The 18,474-nt window shown below is 41.4% G+C and overlaps 1 protein-coding gene across 2 annotated transcripts; it reads left to right on the top strand.

Annotated features, from left to right (window-relative positions):
• Positions 1–1,048: 1,048 nt before the first annotated feature.
• On the top strand, positions 1,049–18,182 carry nemp1 (nuclear envelope integral membrane protein 1). 2 transcript variants are annotated; one of them, XM_079675254.1, is made up of 9 exons: positions 1,049–1,207; positions 3,750–3,880; positions 6,592–6,808; positions 6,945–7,017; positions 7,855–7,948; positions 10,923–11,037; positions 12,627–12,852; positions 15,180–15,356; positions 16,928–18,182. In XM_079675254.1, exons 1-9 carry the CDS (start codon positions 1,102–1,104, stop codon positions 17,085–17,087), a joined length of 1,299 nt encoding a protein of 432 aa, XP_079531380.1. In that variant the 5' UTR covers positions 1,049–1,101; the 3' UTR covers positions 17,088–18,182. The 2 variants fall into 2 exon arrangements, with proteins under 2 accessions (XP_079531380.1, XP_079531381.1); XM_079675255.1 differs by lacking the exon at positions 16,928–18,182 and adding an exon at positions 16,149–16,546.
• The last annotated feature ends 292 nt before the right edge of the window (positions 18,183–18,474 follow it).

The following is an 18,474-nucleotide window of genomic DNA, read 5'->3' as shown; positions in this document are numbered from 1 at the left end:
TGTAACTCAAGGGGACAACGCCGTGTATGCATAACTTCAAGGATTAATAACTTAAACAAATGAGTTGTCAATTTGCTGCTTGGACTAACAGGAATGCTCCTTCATTGGAATCAGTAGCCAGGTATTAGACCTCCATCTGTCAGAAAGGACCACAACCCTGCTTCAGACTGAGGCTACACATAACCAGTTATCTCTTTTTCCAAGTGTTTATTTATTCCTGTATTTATTTATACATTTAATTATTCCGTTTTTTTTTCACATTTATTGATTCTTGTATTCCTGTATTTATTCCTGTTTTTTTTTCTGTATTTATTTATGTTGTACTTATGAAACTGTTAGGTGTTCTCGCTCTTCCTTGTCCTTACCGTAAAGCAGAGGGAGACAGGGTGGAACTGGAAGACCACACTTTAAAGAATTTACTCTTACAACCAATTAGTATCTACAGTATTCAAATTAGTAATCTAAAGATACTCAAAAGCACTTGAAGTATGAAATGACCGCAGCACTGTTGTGATGGGTTTTTGCATGTAACTGTAACCTCTGAGCAACGCATTAAATCCTCATTATTAATCAATCGATGCTTTCTACTGATCTGTGAAGGTTTTAATTTTCATTAGCATGGGCATCACTTTGTTAGATTCAGTGGTGGGGACAATTTCTCCATATTTATTGACACCAGCAGAAGGCAAAAGATGTCACTGGGTGTTGAACTTAAAGCGCCTGCATCTCGAGCACCTGCATGAAGAACAAATGAGTAAACCTCTGGACCACCAGTGTTTTTATCAAAAATAATGATCACCCAAGTAAATATCTTGTTGCGATTTGGATTGAATTTGTACCTTTATGCACACATCACACAGGTATGGAGGTATGACAACATAAATATAAATGTATTAATGTATTTATTCATGTAGTTATTTATTGCCGTATTTATGTATTCATATTTGTATTCATACATTTATTTTTGTATTACTCGCACCTCAAGCCTCGGCGCAGTAAGCAACATCGCTTGTGATTGGCTGAACGGCCTGTAACTCAAAAAAGCTACCGGAGCCGGAAGAGGCGGGACCAAACGTGAGAGGAGGATATGGTTCTTCCATCATGGCGGGATGCATGAAAATGAAAAACGGTTTCACGTCTTTATTCATGATTTCTATGTGTTTGCTGCTTATCTCTTCACCCAAAACCTCAGGACAACGGGGGGCAGGTGAGAAGCAGTGTTCGGCATTATTGACAGAGGTTTTACTGTGGTATTATACTGATAAAAACGTGTTTTAAAGAATCCAGTAGATGTGCTGATGTGATGCTAACTCATGTTAGCTACTAAATAACCGTTACATAAAAGTTACAGAAGTTTCTCTTGAAGCGGAATTCACTGCTGACTGGTTTCTGGGTATTTCTCCATGTAAGGGAGGTATTTCAGTTAGTTTATAATCTTTATTGATTAAGCTGTTGTAAATTTGCTCAGAGGGAATCTGTAAACTTTGCCAACAGCCGGCGCCCCGCCCTCTGAGCTAATGCTAATTACACTGCTGTGGAACGTTCTTCATTTTAACATGATTTATTGTTTATTTTTTGGTTTCCTTTTGGCTTTTATTTATTCAAGAACATATATGAACATTATATATTTTGTATTAATAAAAGCTCACATCATGGGTAGACATATAAAGTAATACAAAATTTAAAATAAAGTTAATAAATTGATTTAAAAAAAATCATATTTCAGATTCAATATTCGTCAAATACATAATTACTTTTATACTTTTACTCAAGTGACAACATCTGAGTACTTCTACTTTTACTCAAGTACAAGATCTGAGTACTTCTAATTCTACTGTAGTACCAGGTCAGAGTACTGCTCCCCCTCTGATCATGGTAAATGAGTTTCTGATAAGTACGGTGGCCGACAGGTGTAACCGCGGTTCCCCCCACAACACTTCCCCTCCGTTGAGAGGACTGTTCTCGGACCGTTAATCACCGAGAAGTTCCCCACAATAACGGCTTTGTCCCGGCCTAATCACTCCATTAACCACAGCCAACTCCACTTATTTAATATATTACAGTCTGATAACTAAGTGAGTGTTAAATAAACACCTTTCCATCCCGGATGTGCCTCTGATAACTGCTTTTAACCACTTTTTAATGAAGTTTAAACCGAAGTTATAAAGTTGTTTACAGGGTAACAGTTAGGATAATTCATGTTAGTTTGATTTAAAGCGGTGTTGATTTAAAAAAACATTTCAGATAAAATATTTGTCAAATACAGAATTACTTTTGCCTTTTTATAATTATTTTTAGTTTATCTATATTTCATGTAAATATATTTATAATAGTGTTTTTTCTAAAATAATATATAAAAAGACAAACACATCAGAGTTGTTTGGCATTATATCTAAATAAATATGATTTAAAAATAAATAAAAGCACAGTCGATAAAGTTACTTATCAATCTCTTTTGCTTTACATTTGATTAAACCTCCTTCACCCAGCGACCCTAAGACGGGGGAACAAGCTAACGGTTAAACGTTATAGCTTACATTTACATTTGTGCAGAGTTTTAGTGATGATAATCAGCGTTTCTGCCAGGGGGGCGTCTTGCCGTCATTTGACGGGACGCCCTGAACTCGAGCCAAGGGCGTCCAAAAATATTAATAATTCGAGAGAAGATCGAGAGTTTTTATCGAAAAGCAAAAAGGACATCCCTCTGTTGGAGGGGCAAAGGAGTCTGGTGGGATTCTTTTCGGAGTATTGAAGATCGTTTCCCCGACATCGGCGGTGCCTGCTACAGGACAACACGGAACGTGCGCGATTTGGACGCGATGAGCGGTGATAGTGGAGCACGCGCGTGAGCTGCGAGCACCAGAGCCTCGCAGCGACGAAACTGAGGCTCCGTAGTAAACTGGTAACATGAAGAGCCGCTTGGGAGCCGGCGCTTTAAGAGAGCCAAGCCAAATGATCCGGCTCACTAACGTAAAAAGACAGTATCTATAAAGGCCGCTACACGCCAACCTGAGACCAAAGAACGCGTACCGAAGGCATCCCGACTTTTACGTCCGCTACGCCGCCCGCCTACGAACACACCGCAAAGACTTCAGTCGACGTGTGGCAATAACTGTTCTTACCAGCAGGCAGCGATAGTGTGTATTCGTCATTCAAAAGAGGCAACAGCCAATCAGATTGATTTCTTTGGCCGATTCAACTCGATCATTCGATTTCATGTTGAATCGGCCGCGGGAGGTTAGAAAATGTGCCGTAAAGCAACGACGGTGCGGGACACACCAACCTGAGTAGGGTAGGTGTGTCAGGGCCTTTAGGGACGGCTCAATTCTCAGCCCTGGTCTGGTGGAAACACTGATGATAATGCAAACATCTTTGAAAACATGAAAGTGCTTCCCCAAAGCAGCACTGTTGTTGTCCCAATGACAACAGAGACATCAATGCGTTTTAAAGTCAGTGTGATTATATTTATTTACTTACTCATTTATTTAACGGGGACGGTTCACATTAATCAACATCTCTGTGAATGTGTTAACCAAGAGGCTATTTCTCATCTGTAGTCCCTGCACAGATTTTCTAAGTCAACCTAAAGACACATTTCATTTTAAACAAGTAAATAAAAACATGCAACACACATTACTGGAAATCTTAATAAAATAAAAAAACAGAACCATCAAATAAAAAAGAGCATGTTGAAACACGGGCAGTGGGTGATGCAGTTTTTGTTTACCCTGCATGTCTGTGTTTGTCAGTCTCAGGGAACAGCAGGCTTCCCGTCACGGACCTCCAGGACGGAGAGGAGTCCGTCGTGTCCGGGTCCAATCGGTTCTGTTACAAGAACTCTGTGGTGCCGAGCTGGAGGCAAACATGGACCAGGATCCAGGTAGGGTTCATAAACGCTGCTCCGTCAAATCCAGAACTATTTTAACTCTTATTTATTTATTTCTATTTTTTGCTGCAGTGAGAATTGCCAAATTACATTTCGTTGTACTTTGTATTAGGGCTGCTCGATTATGGCAAAAATCATAATCTCGATTATTTGGGTCAATAATTGATATCACGATTATTAAAAACGATTATCCATTTACTTTGAAAACATCAATTTATTGGAGAAAGAACATTTGAACTATGTTTTTAACAGTTGATTACTCTGAACTTTAAGTATAATTGAACTGAAAAAACAAAAAACAAAAAAAATGTCTCTGAAATTTTTTTTTTAGACAAATTAAAAAAAACATCGTTTTATTTAGATTACGTTGTTTTCGTAATCGTTGCAAGCCATAATCGTAATTGCGATTGAAATACGATTAATTGAGCAGCCCTACTTTGTATGATGACAATAAAGATACATTCTATTCTTAAATGTAACCCTCATGTAGAAAGAAGTCGCCCTGATAGAGGACAGATGTGTCGGCTTTGAAAAACTACCATAAAGGATATATTCATATTATTCACAACATATATATATATTTAAGAAAAGAGAGATTATTTTACAAAGACAGAATATTATATATTCATATTATTCACTAACTCATTAATTGACAAACAAAACATTTTTTTTGAGAAATGTTTTTTTTGCTAAGACAGACTATTATATATTTATAATATTTTCCCAATTTCAGACTTATTTCTATCAACCAGAGTCCCTCTGGATCAAAATGAACCAATATGTATTTATTTTCATAATTTGTAACCCTTGAAATACGACGTGGTGTTCATGTGAAACAAATGCAAATATTGTATTTATTTATTTATTTGTACTTAATGCCAAGCTGATGTTACACCTCCTAAAAAAAATCACACCCCTGCCAAAAATAATGCCTTACAAATAGACAAACAACAAATATTTTAAAGGTCACCTATCTGCTATTTGTAGGCAATAGCATAGGTCTCAGATATATAAAAATATATAAAAAACATGTCTATGAAGTGTTTTGCTCAAAATACCAAACAGATCACCCATTCTAGCCATGCCTCATATCCCTCTATTTCACTTCCTGTTTCAAAACTGCTGATTTGGGTATAAAGCTTTAAAAAAATCCAGAAAGAGGGGTCTGAGCTCATGCGGGACCCGGCAGCTACTGTCTAAACTAAATGCTGCCGTGATGAAACTCCATATCATGGATTATCAAGGATTCTCTCTGAAACAGTATGGAGCTCAAAGGCTTTCTCTCTTGCCGGTTATACCACAAGGTGAGTTCCTTTTTACTTCCTGCTTCTTCACAAACATGCTCTCCAGTACAGGTTAGCTCTGAGTAGGGATGGGTACCGAGAACCAGTACTAAGTCAATTCCGGTACCTGATTGGACGGTATCGGTATACCGTTAAGCCGCTGGACAAACGGTGCTGCTATCGGTATATCTGTTACGTCTACTTCCTTAGTTTAACTTTAAACCATTCTGGTTGGTTGGTAACCCTCATCCCGTGTGATGTATCCGGTTTGAGACCCCTCTGATTGGCCACTGTAAATGCCACTCCTCATCTCTCTCAACAGCGCTCTTATTATTGTTGTGAGACTCCCGCAGGCATGGCGGACAGAGCGAAGCGATCCAAGATCTGGGTGCACTTTTAAAAAATGTATTGGCGATAGTGCAAGGTGCAATCTATGTACTCAATGAGTTGCTTGTAAAGGGGGTAACACAAGCAACTTAATGAAGCATTTGCAAACGAGACACTCAATGAATCTAAAACGGTGCTAGCGATACTGCTAGCGCTAATAGAGCTAGCGGGCTTCAGCCGCGCCGTGTGTAAATGTGACCTGAGCGAATGCTCGCAGGCAGGTTAGCTGCTGCGCACGGGTAATATGTTTTGTTTACCTGAGTGCAGTCTTGCAGGCACATCGCCTTGTCTTTTTTTAGTTTATTAACACTGACAGTGTATTAATGTGAGCTCCTACACCTGTAACAATTTGGCCTTTCATTGAATGCTTTATAAACCAGTTAATCTTACAGATGTCATTGTGAATTGGAAAACTGCATTTAAATGTTGTTAAAGGTCAACCTTTCAATGTATGGTTCAGCAATTGTTGGTCGTTTACTAGGAATTGACATATTTTAAGCTCAAATACTTTGTTCAATGTTTAAACCTTCAGACACATGTTGACGTGTTTCAGTTCAGCACATCATTTATTTTGTGATGATTTAAAAGTACAATCCAGAATAATATACGAACTCGCCTTTATCTTTTTGCCATCTTAGCTTTTTGACCAATTTCTTCATATCACAGTTTTGCATGATGTCACTGTAGGACAATGTTTTAAGGATCTCTTGTCGAGCTGGCTGTCAGTTTGAAATGTCTGGATGAAGATGTAACTGATTTACAAATGTTAAAAAATGTTTAAAAAAATGCCTCTTTTCATCCTCTATCTGAGGGAAAACCCCAAAAAGCATGACAGGGCGAGGCAGGCCCCTTTAAGTTATTTTATTTATTTGCGTCTGAGAAGCTAATGTATAAGTTATTCAGTTATTTCTGCAAGCAAATTACAATACAATGACTGTTTAATCTTCACATCTTGTATTCATGTCTATAATTTTGAGCACCAAATTCTTGAAAAGTATCAACTGCTGAAATCAATCAACTGCATGTGTCCTCCAGGTGAAGGTGTGGAGCTCCAACGTGTTCAAGGTGCAGATGGCGGAGGGCGAGGAGGAGCTGCAGGAGCTCGAGCGCTTCAGCGTCTGGTCCTGGATGCAGAGTCTGTTACGAGAGCGGCAAAACGAGACCACCATCAACATCGGTCTGTTCAGCAATAAGACCTGCTTCAAGATCGACCCGGCCGGCGAGACCCGCTTCACCGTCAAGGCTATCAGGAGTGAGTGGGAAACACACATAGACACTCGTTAAGGATCTGCTCGTTAAAGACGCATTACAGTGATCCTTTTTCACATCTCCGCGACAGGAAGGGGTTAATACGCTTTGATTGATTGAATGCTTTCTTTTCGTTGCAGAGTTTGATATCTATCTGTTTTTGGTTTTCCTCGCCGGAGCGTTGTTGTTCCTCTTTGCAGACTCACTCAGCAGGTAACTTTAACAACACTAAGATGCATTCACACCTAATAGTTCGCTTCTCACCAGACCACAGTTTGTTTCATTTTTCAGAAGGTTCGGTTTGCGTTCACACGGGCAGAACTCAAACGGACTATAAACACAAGTCATGTGCTCGGAAATGCTGTTCAACCATTGGTCAGACATTACGGGGGTAAAAACGCAATTTCTACCGGAGCCTCCGCCATGGAGCATCGGCACTTTCGGCAGGTTATTCTCATGCTGCTGTTAATCTGGAGATCAACAGATGCTAGCAGCCCGCGCATATGATTATATAATCAGACAACGTCCGTTAAAAAAAATTATAACGCATATAATGAGACGTTCTGCAGTAAGGAGGGCGTTTCACCGACGACAGCTGTTCTTACTTTTATGTTTAGTTTACGGAGAATTTACACGACACTGTTCAACACTTCATTCTGCTTCACTCTTTAATTAAACAACCGCGGATGTCTTCAAAGACTCTTTCGCTAAAGATTTTTGAAGACATCCGCGTTCTTGTGACACGTAAATGCTACGCTTCCTATGTTTTGGTGCAGACTGCGTTCACACCAGCAATGAACCGCTCCAGAGTTCGCAAGCAAGGGCTCCGAGACCACCTATTTTAGCGGACCAGAGTCCGGTTGTTTAGTTCACTTCGGAAGTCTCGGACTGCGTTCACACCGACCCAAACGAACTGCACCAAGATGCTAAACGCACCAGGGTTCGATTCAACCGAACTATACAAGGCTGGTGTGAACGCATACTAAGATGCATTTAAATTAAAAAGGATAATCAAATATTGAATCTCTCGTCTTTCTCCTCTCAATAAAGGAGTCAAGTGTTCTTCTACTCTGCTGGTATGAGCACCGGCATGATCGCCTCTCTCATCATCGTCTTCTTCATTCTGGCTCGCTTTCTGCCCAAGGTAAGGACTGATTTTACTGCCATGTAAAACAGATATTGGGTTTTCCTCCAGAGGGTGGCTGGCATCTCCTTTAGGGAGAAGGTGAGGTCAGTCATGGGGAAGGACTTTTCATACCAAGGACACTTAACCAATAAACAACACTTTTATTATTCATTATGTTGAATGTCTACTAGGTAAATGTAATGGTAAACCACCAGGAGTGGATCATTTAGTTGGTACATTTCTTAGATATGTTGCTAATTTTGTTGCAGAGCCTATCTGCCATATTATAAATTTGAGTATTGATAAATGTATTTGCCCACAGGCATGGAAAATAGCTAAAATTATTCCACTTGCAAACAATCCAGCTGGACCATTTTCTGGTACAAATAGCCGTCCAATAAGTTAATTACCAGCGTTAGCAAAGATAATGGAGAGAATAATTTTCAATCAAATACAAAAATACTTTGAAGGTAACAAACTTAATACTGTGTATCAACATGCTTACAGACCTGGCCATTCCACATGCACCACTTTAAAACAAATGACAGATGACTGGAAGGGCGAACTAGATAATGGGAAGTTAGTGGGTGCAGTACTACTTAATTTTAGTTCTGCTTTTGATGTCATTGACCATTCTTTGTTGTTACACAAGCTGGAACAATATGGTTTTAATTTTGAAACGCTGAGGTGGTTAGAAAGTTACCTGACAAATCGAAGTCAAACTGTTTTTTTTTTTAATGGAAGTCTCTCAAAGATGAAAACAGTCACTTGTGGAGTACCTCAGGGTAGTTGTTTGGGACCACTTTTATTTTCTATTTTTACAAATGACCTACCATTAGTGTTAGAAAACGCTAAAATTGTAATGTATGCAGATGACTCAATAATATATTATGCAGCATCAACTACAAGAGAGTTGACAAATGTTACGGCCCGTCTACACTACAGGCATCGAAAAATGCTTTCAACGCTTCGCCCATTCACTTGAATGGGTGACGTAGAAGATTTTTAATCTTCGCGGAACTCTATTGTGGGGAGCATGGCATGGCTTTGCAAGCATCACGAGCATCTATCGGCATCAAAAGTTGAACAATGTTTTTGAGGCTCGATGCTTGGCATCAGCCAATCAAATCCCGTTTATGCAAATCCCGCCAGTGCAAGCGCAGCCAATCAAACCGCGTGCAAGCTGGGAGAGCCAGACCGCAGTTCATTTCCTCATATTTCAAACGAGATATTACTGGTAGCAAATCACCCGGTTCTTTACGACCAGAACTATTTACCGGGATACAAACCGGAGGAACCAGGCATGGAGGGAGGTGGCAGAGACAGTGGGTGAAACTGATAGGTTTTTCCCTGTTTGGAGAGTTTATATCCAGTTTACTCCGTTTTAACATTGCTATTGCTTTGTATGTCGGGGGCGGGAGATTCATGTGATTGGTTGTTGGTCGCGTTGCTCGCAAAAAATCGCCAAGCTTTCAGACACGCCCACCTCCAAGATTTTTTGATGCCTGTAGTGTAGACGGGCCGTTATGAATAAAGATCTACTACTGATATCAGAGTGGGTCATAAATAATAAGTTGGTACTTAATGCGGGAAAAACAAAATCGTTATTAATAGGATCACATCATCAGTTAAAAGGTGAACCAAAATTGCAACTACATTTAAACCATATTGAAATTGAACAGGTCAAGGAGACAAAATTGCTAGGTATAACCCTGGATCATAAATGATCTTGGTCTAAACAAATAGATAATGTTGTATGTAAAATGGGAAGGGGTGTGTCACTTGTAAAAATTATTGTAAAATATTTGCCTATGGATGTCAGTAGACAAGTTTTGGATGCTTTGGTTCTGTCGCAGCTTGATTATTGTTTGGTTATATGGTCTAGTGCTGTTGAAAAAGATTTAAACAAACTACAAGTAACACAAAATAAGGCAGCACGATGTGCACTGCAGTGCTCCTACAGAACCAGAGCCACTGAAATGCTGGAGACACTGAAATGGTTAACTGTCAGACAGAGGTTAACTTATATTTTATTACATTTTGTCAGAAATGTTACAGTGACTGACTCACCAGATATATTATCACAAAGGTTTATAGCGCAATATGCATAACATAACTATCAAACACGACATACAATAGAAGGAAGGTTTGATTAACCCAAATCTAAATCAGGGACAGAAAACAGTACAGAGGCGTGATCAGCTGGAACTCTTTACCGGTTCACATCATTCAGGAACATTCTCAAGTACTTTTCAAAAGGTTGCTAAAAAAATATTTAAGTATTATAAAGTACATTTGAACTGTGGCTATGTATGCATATATTATGATGTACACGTATTTGTATTTACTTTTGTTTGGCCTAAGGATGGCGATAATTGGATGACCATTTTAGTTTTCACTTCATACAGCATTGTATTGCATGCAATTATGAGCCGTTTTGTTTTGTTTTAATTTTTTTGTCTGTATGTTTATGTATGTTTTGAGTGTGTGAGGACCCCAGAAAGAATAGCCAATGCTCATGCTAGTGCTAATCGGGATCCTAATAAAGACATAAAGACACAAACACTCACGGACCGCCTGACTCCCCAGACCTCCAGAAACAAAAGGCCTGCTCACCACTCCAACAGTTTAGAACAAACTACAGCCTGATAACAACAGCTTCTCTGTATAGCCTCGTTCACACATTAAATCAACAACACAAATACAACTACAGAATCTACAAGCATTTCCTTCATGAGATTTAAAATGCTCTCAGGTTTTACACCTCTTATGAAAAGTAAGAGGTTATGTCCGAGCCAACAGACTCTCAGAAAGATCGTTTTCTATTGAGAGAGATGCAAAATGCCTGTAAATGTAAGAAGTCAAAGTAAAAAGTGGTCAGAAAACTAAGTAGTGTAAAAGTACTGATGCCAGAAACATGTACTTAAGTACAGAAAGGAAGTATTTGTACTCCTCTGATGGCCTCACACCTTCCTTCGTCTCTTCTCTGCAGAAAAGCCCGTTTTATGTCCTGATTGTCGGCGGCTGGTCGTTTTCTCTGTACGCCATCCAGCTGGTGGGAAGGAACCTCCAGACCATTCTGCGGGAACACTGGAACTTGGCGTTAGGTGAAGAAGAGCCTTCACAACACCAACATTTGATAGATTATAAAACTCTTTTGTTTATTTGCCTCACATCGCAAGACATCACAACGCTCAGGTGTGTTGGCACGCAGCCTTCATCAGAGCGTATTCATTTACAGATTGGATTTGGTAAATAAAGGGCAGAGTTATCACAGCTGGGGAATGGATCCAGTTATCTAGAAACTCATCTCTTCTCAAATGGCTGCAGATACAGGGACTCATCACAACTATTTAGTGACTTCATGTTCACCAAAAACAATATCTTATTCATATTGGTTGAAGAACTTGATAACACAATGTTTACAGGCATCATGTATTCACTACTAACACCATGTTGGAAGAGAACTCACCTCGCCATAGCTTCTTCTGGGTTAACTTGACTTATAACATTCACACCGTACATTTCATATTTACATTTGATTGAATATTCCATTCCTTGCACACTTAATAATATCCTGCTTATATTGAGTTCAGAGAAAATTGGCCCTTTGTGAGACATTTTATTGATTTCTTTGTATCTTCCCGCTCATCTGTACATTTTCCTTTTAACTCTAGTGCTGGTTTATTTCTATTTCTATTCTGAGATGTTTATATTTTAGAATTGTTTATTTCTAGTCTTTCAATTGGTTATTATGGGCAATGCCTTGTTTTGTTTATGCTGCTGCAACACATGTTATTTTATCAGACACTAGATGGCAGTAAAGGATTATTTGAATATGCCTCAATCACTCATAGTCCCAGATTATCCCACGTTATTTAGTGGTCAGTTTATAGAGAGGATGACGTGTTTTGCCGCTGGTTCCCTCGACAAAAAAGCAAAAGGATTTCTCCATATGATTTTGGAAAATAGCTCAAAATAAATTCTGTGGAAAACAAACCTGTTTGATGAATGCACGTTTTGTTCAGCCGGATAATCTCCACATGTCTACCCTACTTTCATAAATTTCAAATCATATATCTGATCGCCAGAAGCAAAATGCTAACGTTATGCTATAAAGGAACAACAGCCGAGTCCAGCAGTACGACTTCAACGTCACGCCAACTTCAGATCCATATTCAAACACACAGATTCTAGATGGAACGAGTTGAAGCGTTTGTTTGAACAGTCTGCAGGAGGCAGGGACTTGCTTTCAAGCAGAACAGAAACTAACTTAGGAGTGTTTACGTGTTCGGCGTAATGACGTACAACGGCCTCCACGACTTCTGTAGTCCTATTCAGCCACTTGGTAACAACCATCGTTTTTCAGACACGTCCACTCTTCAGAAATCACCAGTGGGGTCACTGCTGATGATTTAATGTCGTAGAACAAACCGTTATCCGTCTCTTCAATGTGTCTCAACCACAGACCTTATTTCAGATATTTTCCAAAATCCCATGGAGAGATCCCATTGGCTCTGAGACGAGGGAACAGGAAGTGGAGAAATGCTCCTGGTTTTCGGGCTTGTCACTGCACCACTCTATTACTACAGGTCCTTCACACTTAAAAACTTCTGATCATGTGTGCCCTAAAGATGTTATTAAAAAGCATAATCAAACCCTATAAGTAACTATATATGTTCCCGTGTTTCCTCAGGCTACGTGACGGTGGTGGGCTTCATCACCTTCGCCGTGTGTTACCGGTACGGCCCCCTGGTGGACGAGAAGAGCATGAACATCCTGTCGTGGACGCTGCAGCTGTTCGGCCTGCTGCTGGTCTACCTGGGGATCCAGATCCAGCAGGTGGCCTTCGCCCTCATCGTGGCCGCGCTGATCTCCAAACACCTGGAGCACCCGCTCAGACTCTCTGTGACAGCCTGCAGGTGAGGGGGGGAACTTTGTATGTATAGATTTTTTTTAATTTATCACATTACACAAAAACAACTGAACATTCCCCAACATTAGATATATGGCAGATTACAAAATAATGCTATCAAATAAAAAGTGTGCAGTTATTAGAAATCATTTCAAAGTACAGACCAAGAATATAATTACATTTGCAAATGAACAAATTCAACAAAAATACAATAAAAGCTCATCCACAAACAGAGCAGAGCACAGCTTACAATTCTCCAAATAGATTAACCATTTCCTCACAGTAGTTTAGTCTTTTGAGCAAGGGGGGGGGGGGGGGGAGGCGCATTTCAATCTGAAAGAGCTTCAATGGTGGTCCTCAGGCTGTGTGATGTGTTTTTATTACCCAGAGCAAAATGTATTAAAAATAAAACGGTCTAATATTTATTGAGTTTGCAAATTCATCAAGTAGTATTTTACATATTAATTCAAGTATAAAAATCACTTTTCCTCCGTCATAAATCATCCATTTCTTCCACTTATTAACTCAAATATCTTCTCGCTGTAAGTTGGTTTGTCATTTATCCAATTATACGGAGGATTGTTTTATTTCCATCCATCCATCTTCTCCCGCTTATCCGTGGTCGGGTTGCGGAGGTATCAGTTCCAGCAGAGAGCCCCAAACGAACCAACCGGTACGGTTTCCGACTTCCACGCAACGTTGATGAGACGTGTCAACCATGACAGTCCCTCAACACCCAGAGCCTTCAGCATTTCTGGGCGGATCTCATCCACCCCCAGGGCTTTGCCACTGTGGCACCTAAGACCTTGAGACCACAGCTCCCCGCCGCGGCTTTGGCAATAGAGACTTTGAACACCGCCCACTCTGTTTCAATGTCCCCTGCTTCAACAGGAATGCCCGAAAAGCTCAGCCGGAGGTGTGAGTTGAAAACCTCCCGAATTTGGGCCTCCTCCAGACGTTCCCTGTTCACCCGAACTACACGTTTGAGTTTACAAGGTCTGTCCAGAGGCTTCCCCCGCCACTCGACCCAACTCTGCCCCTCTCTTTACCCGAGTGTCCAAAACATACGGCCTCAGGTCCGATGATACGATAACGAAATCGATCATGGACCTTCTGCCTAAGGTGCTCTGGTACCACGTACACTTATGAGCATCCTTATGTTCGAACATGGTGTTTGTTATAGCCAATCCATGACTAGCACAGAACTCCAGTAACAAACCACCACTCCGGTTCAGATCAGGGGGGCCGTTCCTCCCAATCACGCCCCTCCAAGTGTCTCCATCATTGCCCACATGTGCGTTGAAGTCTCCCAGCAAGATTAAAGAGTCCCCTTCAGGAGCCCCATACAGGACTCTTTCCAGGGTTGAATACTCCAACAACGAAGCACCCAACCGGGGACTTGTGAGTATCCCCACACCCGCCCGGCGCCTCACACCTTGAGCAACTCCGGAGAAGAATAGAGTCCAACCCCTATCCAGAAGTAAGGTTCCAGAGCCGACGCTGTGCGTAGAGGTGAGCCCAACCAGATCCAACTGGTAACGCTCCACCTCCCGCACAAGCTCCGGCTCCTTCCCCCCCAGAGAGGTGACGTTCCACGTCCCCAAAGCCAGCTTCTGTCGCCCGGGTCTGGTCCGTCGAGACCCTCTGCCTTCACTGCCACCCTTCTGGCAGCGCACCCGACCCCATCGCTGTTTATCGTAGGTGGTGGGCCCGCGGGACGGAGAAGCGGAGGTGTTGCCCTCGTTGCCTTTTCGGGTTGTGCCCGGCCGGGCTCCGTGGCAAGCCCGGCCACCAGACGCTCGCCGACGAGTCCTCCTTCTGGGCCTGGCTCCAGAAGGGGACCCCGGGCTTCCTCCGGGCCGGGTATCCTCACTTTGTGTGTCGTCTTTCATGAGGTCTTGTGAACCAATCTTAGTCTGGCCCCTTGCCTGAGACCAATTTGCCATGGGAGACCCTACCAGGAACACAAGGTTCCAGACAACACAGCCCCCAGGTTCATCAGGGCACACAAACCTCTCTACCACGGTAAGGTGCTGGTTCTTCAGAATCAGCACCTTACCGTGGTGGAGAGGCTGCTGGTTATTTCTGATCTTCTTTATTTCAAATGTATTTGTTATTTGAAGTCGTGCATGATGTCTGCTTATTTCTGCCGTTTGAGCTCGACATCCACGGTTCACTTTGTTCACTTGTTTTATTATTATTATTATTAATGATGAACATGTTCCCCTTTTTAATTCTGTTATTTCGGTGAGTGGTTCTGCTTTGCGAAGCCCCTGAGCAAGTGTTATTTGTGATACTGGGTTATATAAATAACATGTCCTCTCTGTCCTGCAGGCGGCTCAGAGCTGCAGTTCGCTGGAAGACGGAGCCTCGCCGTCTGCTGACGGAGGAGGAGTTCCAGCGGGAGGCGGAGGAAGAGACTCGTAAAGCTCTGGAGGATCTGAGGAAGAACTGCAGCAGCCCCGAGTTCAGGTCCTGGAGGACCGTGGCCCGCCTGCAGTCCCCCAAAAGGTGCCGTCCTCTCCCTCTGTTTCTCAGTGCAGATTATTTAAAAGCGCCTCGGCTAATCCTCTTAAATCAACGGAGCGTCGTGCCTAAAACCCGGGTCCTCTTGTATTTATTAAGAAAACAAGAGAGACCATATTCTTTATTTACCCACAAGGGAGAATCCAGTTTTACTGGGGTGATGTGATACTTTGATTTATTCTGTGTGACTGGCGGAGCCACACACAGTCTAGTATTCAACATACTTATCTCACTGTTATTCTCCTTCTTCCGCCACAAATGTTGTCATGCTACTCGCCCGGCAGCGTTGACACGAAACACACAAATAACACATCAAAACGTCTGGAGTGACCGGGATCGTGTTGCTCTGACTTTTATTAGAGATTCGCCTAGCCGTTTTCACGCAAATCAAAGAAAACTGCGATCATTTGCCCGATAGGAATGAACGGGAAATCCATTTGAACAGAGCTCAAAAACACCGCACTTTGACCCCATACAGATTCCACATATTTTAACGTAGAACAAAAATTACAAGTTGAAAGGGTTCTCGAGACTGGACTTTATTAGACTAATTGGATATGTTTTGATAGCGAGTACGGTTCTCATGTAGTCGCAGTTTACGTTTTGGGAAAATATGACTTTATTTATTTGTAATTCTTCTTGTTATCATTAAGGTTAAAGGGTTCATATGTCAATGAAAACGATCCACTTCCAAATTGCTTGATCATTAAATCACGAATGCTTTATTGATTAATCTGACTTGCATGATTAATAAAAAGGTTGTTTTTGTTTCTAAAGGTAATTTATTAACTATCGCTTTCAAGCTGTCTGCAGTTTGATTGGAGGTATATTCATATTGATCCGTCCATAACACCTCTCAGAGATCAGTGTTTATATTTCTTTGTACTGTTTCTGATTCTGATGTAAAGCGTCTTTGAGCACCAGGAAAAGCACTATCACAATTAAATATATTATTATTATTATATTGATATGTGTGGTTTGTAGCACCGTGGTTTCTTATTACAGAGTACACCCTGTAGGGAGTAAAACTCTAACACAGAAAAGACCAGTCTGTGCTGCCCCAGCACGCCTCGTTGGACAGTTCTCTTTTTTACATTGTTTGCTTCCTGGGTTCTGTGACGCGCCCATACCCAAATGGCCGTTACGTTAAGTCCGCGGAGCCGTTACGTTAAAATGAATAGTGAAGATTGAGTGTGTGTGTGTGTGTGTGTGTGTGTGTGTGTGAGAGGAAGTCCGTGGATTGGGGGGGGGCAGGAGCTCCAACAAGCCGTGTAGGACAGAGAGTGAATACACAGAGATGCTGTATGACAAACCAATGTGAGTTTGGAACATTGAACAATGTGAATCTATTCTAGTAGACCTCAACTATGGAATTATGATCCGTAGAAATGGCCATGACACGGGACCTTTAATATCTTTCATGTTTGTAAAGCACTTTGAATTGCCTCGTGTTGAAAGGCTCTATAAATAGACTCGCCTTAGCTAGGGCTGCAAACTGTATATGAATGTAATATAATATCGTGCCGTATCGTTGCTGATGTGGTTTCCCTCCTCAGGTTTGCAGACTTCGTGGAGGGCTCTCCTCACCTGGTGTCCAACGAGGTGTCGGTGCACGCGCAGGAGTACGGCTTCGGAGGGTCCTTCTTCGAGGAGGAGTTCTTCGACACGGACGACGAGGAAGACGACGACATGAAACCTCTGGAGATCCCGGAGTGAGACGACGCTTTGTGGAGAATAAAGAGACGATTTAAGTATTGCCTTTCAGGACAAACGATGAGAGGAGAGCCGCTCTGCGCGAGCTAACGTCCGGAGAGAGGAGGACACGGATCGTGGTCTCCAGAGAAATGACAGGAAGTGGAGCGGTCTAAAGACGAAGTGATGTAGCTTCAAAGGATGTAAACAAACTCTTTGTTGAGGGAGAATCTGACGGTGATCGGGAGCGCTTTCTTTTGGAGGTCAAAGCTAATGTTTCACTGTGTGATGGCAGCGTGTACGGGCCAGAGAATGCAAACACTTGAGGAAATAAAAAGTGGGTTTTTTTCTGATTAAACTAGATTTATCTTTTATCTCAATGGGAATAAATTCTGCTCTGTTTTTCTGAATGACTGAAAAATCCCAAAAGAAGCTTTTCCTGATTTCCTAGAAGTCCCACCTCGTTACTTCTGCCAGGTGTTCAGCCCCGATCGTTGCTGACGCATCTTTTTAAGTCTCTGATTCATCAGGAGTTAGTGGTCACAGATCAGAGCGTGTCTGTGTTGGATTGAGACTCAAGTGTCTCCCAATATCTACCAAAAAAAGGGGTTGCATGGAAAGCTTCTTTGCATGAGACGTACCCTTCAACTGAGGCTGAATGTGCCTTCGTTCATTTATAAATAAGAAGACTTGCGATTAATAATCCCCCATCAGTTTTGCAATTCTGCTTTATTTGTTTAATTGAACATTTGACCCTAAAACCAATAAATACAGTCGCTTTTGAACTCTAAAAGTCCCAGATTATAAATATATAAGAATCTTTCTTTAAGTATTTATCACGCATTATTACTACAGCGGTGTTTAGTGCAGCCCTGCCGATGTTTCCTGTTCATTCAGAAAAACAAACAGTATTCATTTCCACGATTTCTCCAAACGTTGAGATGAAATAATCTCTGTTTCTTAAATAAATGCTTGACGCTGTTTGTGTTGTCTTTAGCTCAGGAGAGGTTTTTACGTTCAGTGTGTCTGACTTTTGTTTGTGTTTCACTGTTTTCAATTTAATGGACATAAACACAGGAAGTGTCCCCAAAGTATTTTGAATAAAAGAATATGAATTGAGCTCTGACGTGTTTCCATTAGCATCATTGTGAGGTAATGAAAGATAAGGAAAGTCCACGAGGCTTTGGGTAATCACGCATGTCTCCTTTGAAGCCATGAAGCTGTTATTTAAGTGGCTGCAGAGGAGATTTCTGAAGTGGTGGAAAGTGATTTACTCTGCTCCGTCTGTATCCGTGTAACACGAGGCAATCAGATGGAAAAATTATGCATAGAAAGAAAAGTCACAGTTACAACGTCTCAGGAACTGCACCTATTCATCGTCTTGACCATCAGATCCATCACATGATCAATA

The sequence above is a fragment of the Notothenia rossii genome, assembly GCF_949606895.1.
Source record: "Notothenia rossii genome assembly, chromosome: 4".
NCBI classification, from domain to species: Eukaryota; Metazoa; Chordata; class Actinopteri; order Perciformes; family Nototheniidae; genus Notothenia; species Notothenia rossii.
The sequence above is the reverse complement of the archived record's forward strand: the minus strand, read 5'-3'. Positions and strand labels throughout refer to the sequence as shown.

What these genes read in the sequence shown, in the direction of transcription:
- nemp1 (XM_079675254.1), top strand. Translation starts at nt 1,102, where the DNA reads ATGGCGGGATGCATGAAAATGAAAAACGGTTTCACGTCTTTATTCATG. An exon ending in AAACATGGACCAGGATCCAG is followed by an intron (nt 3,881 to 6,591) that starts GTAGGGTTCATA and finishes TGTGTCCTCCAG; the next exon opens with GTGAAGGTGTGGAGCTCCAA. An exon ending in TGGCTCGCTTTCTGCCCAAG is followed by an intron (nt 7,949 to 10,922) that starts GTAAGGACTGAT and finishes TCTTCTCTGCAG; the next exon opens with AAAAGCCCGTTTTATGTCCT.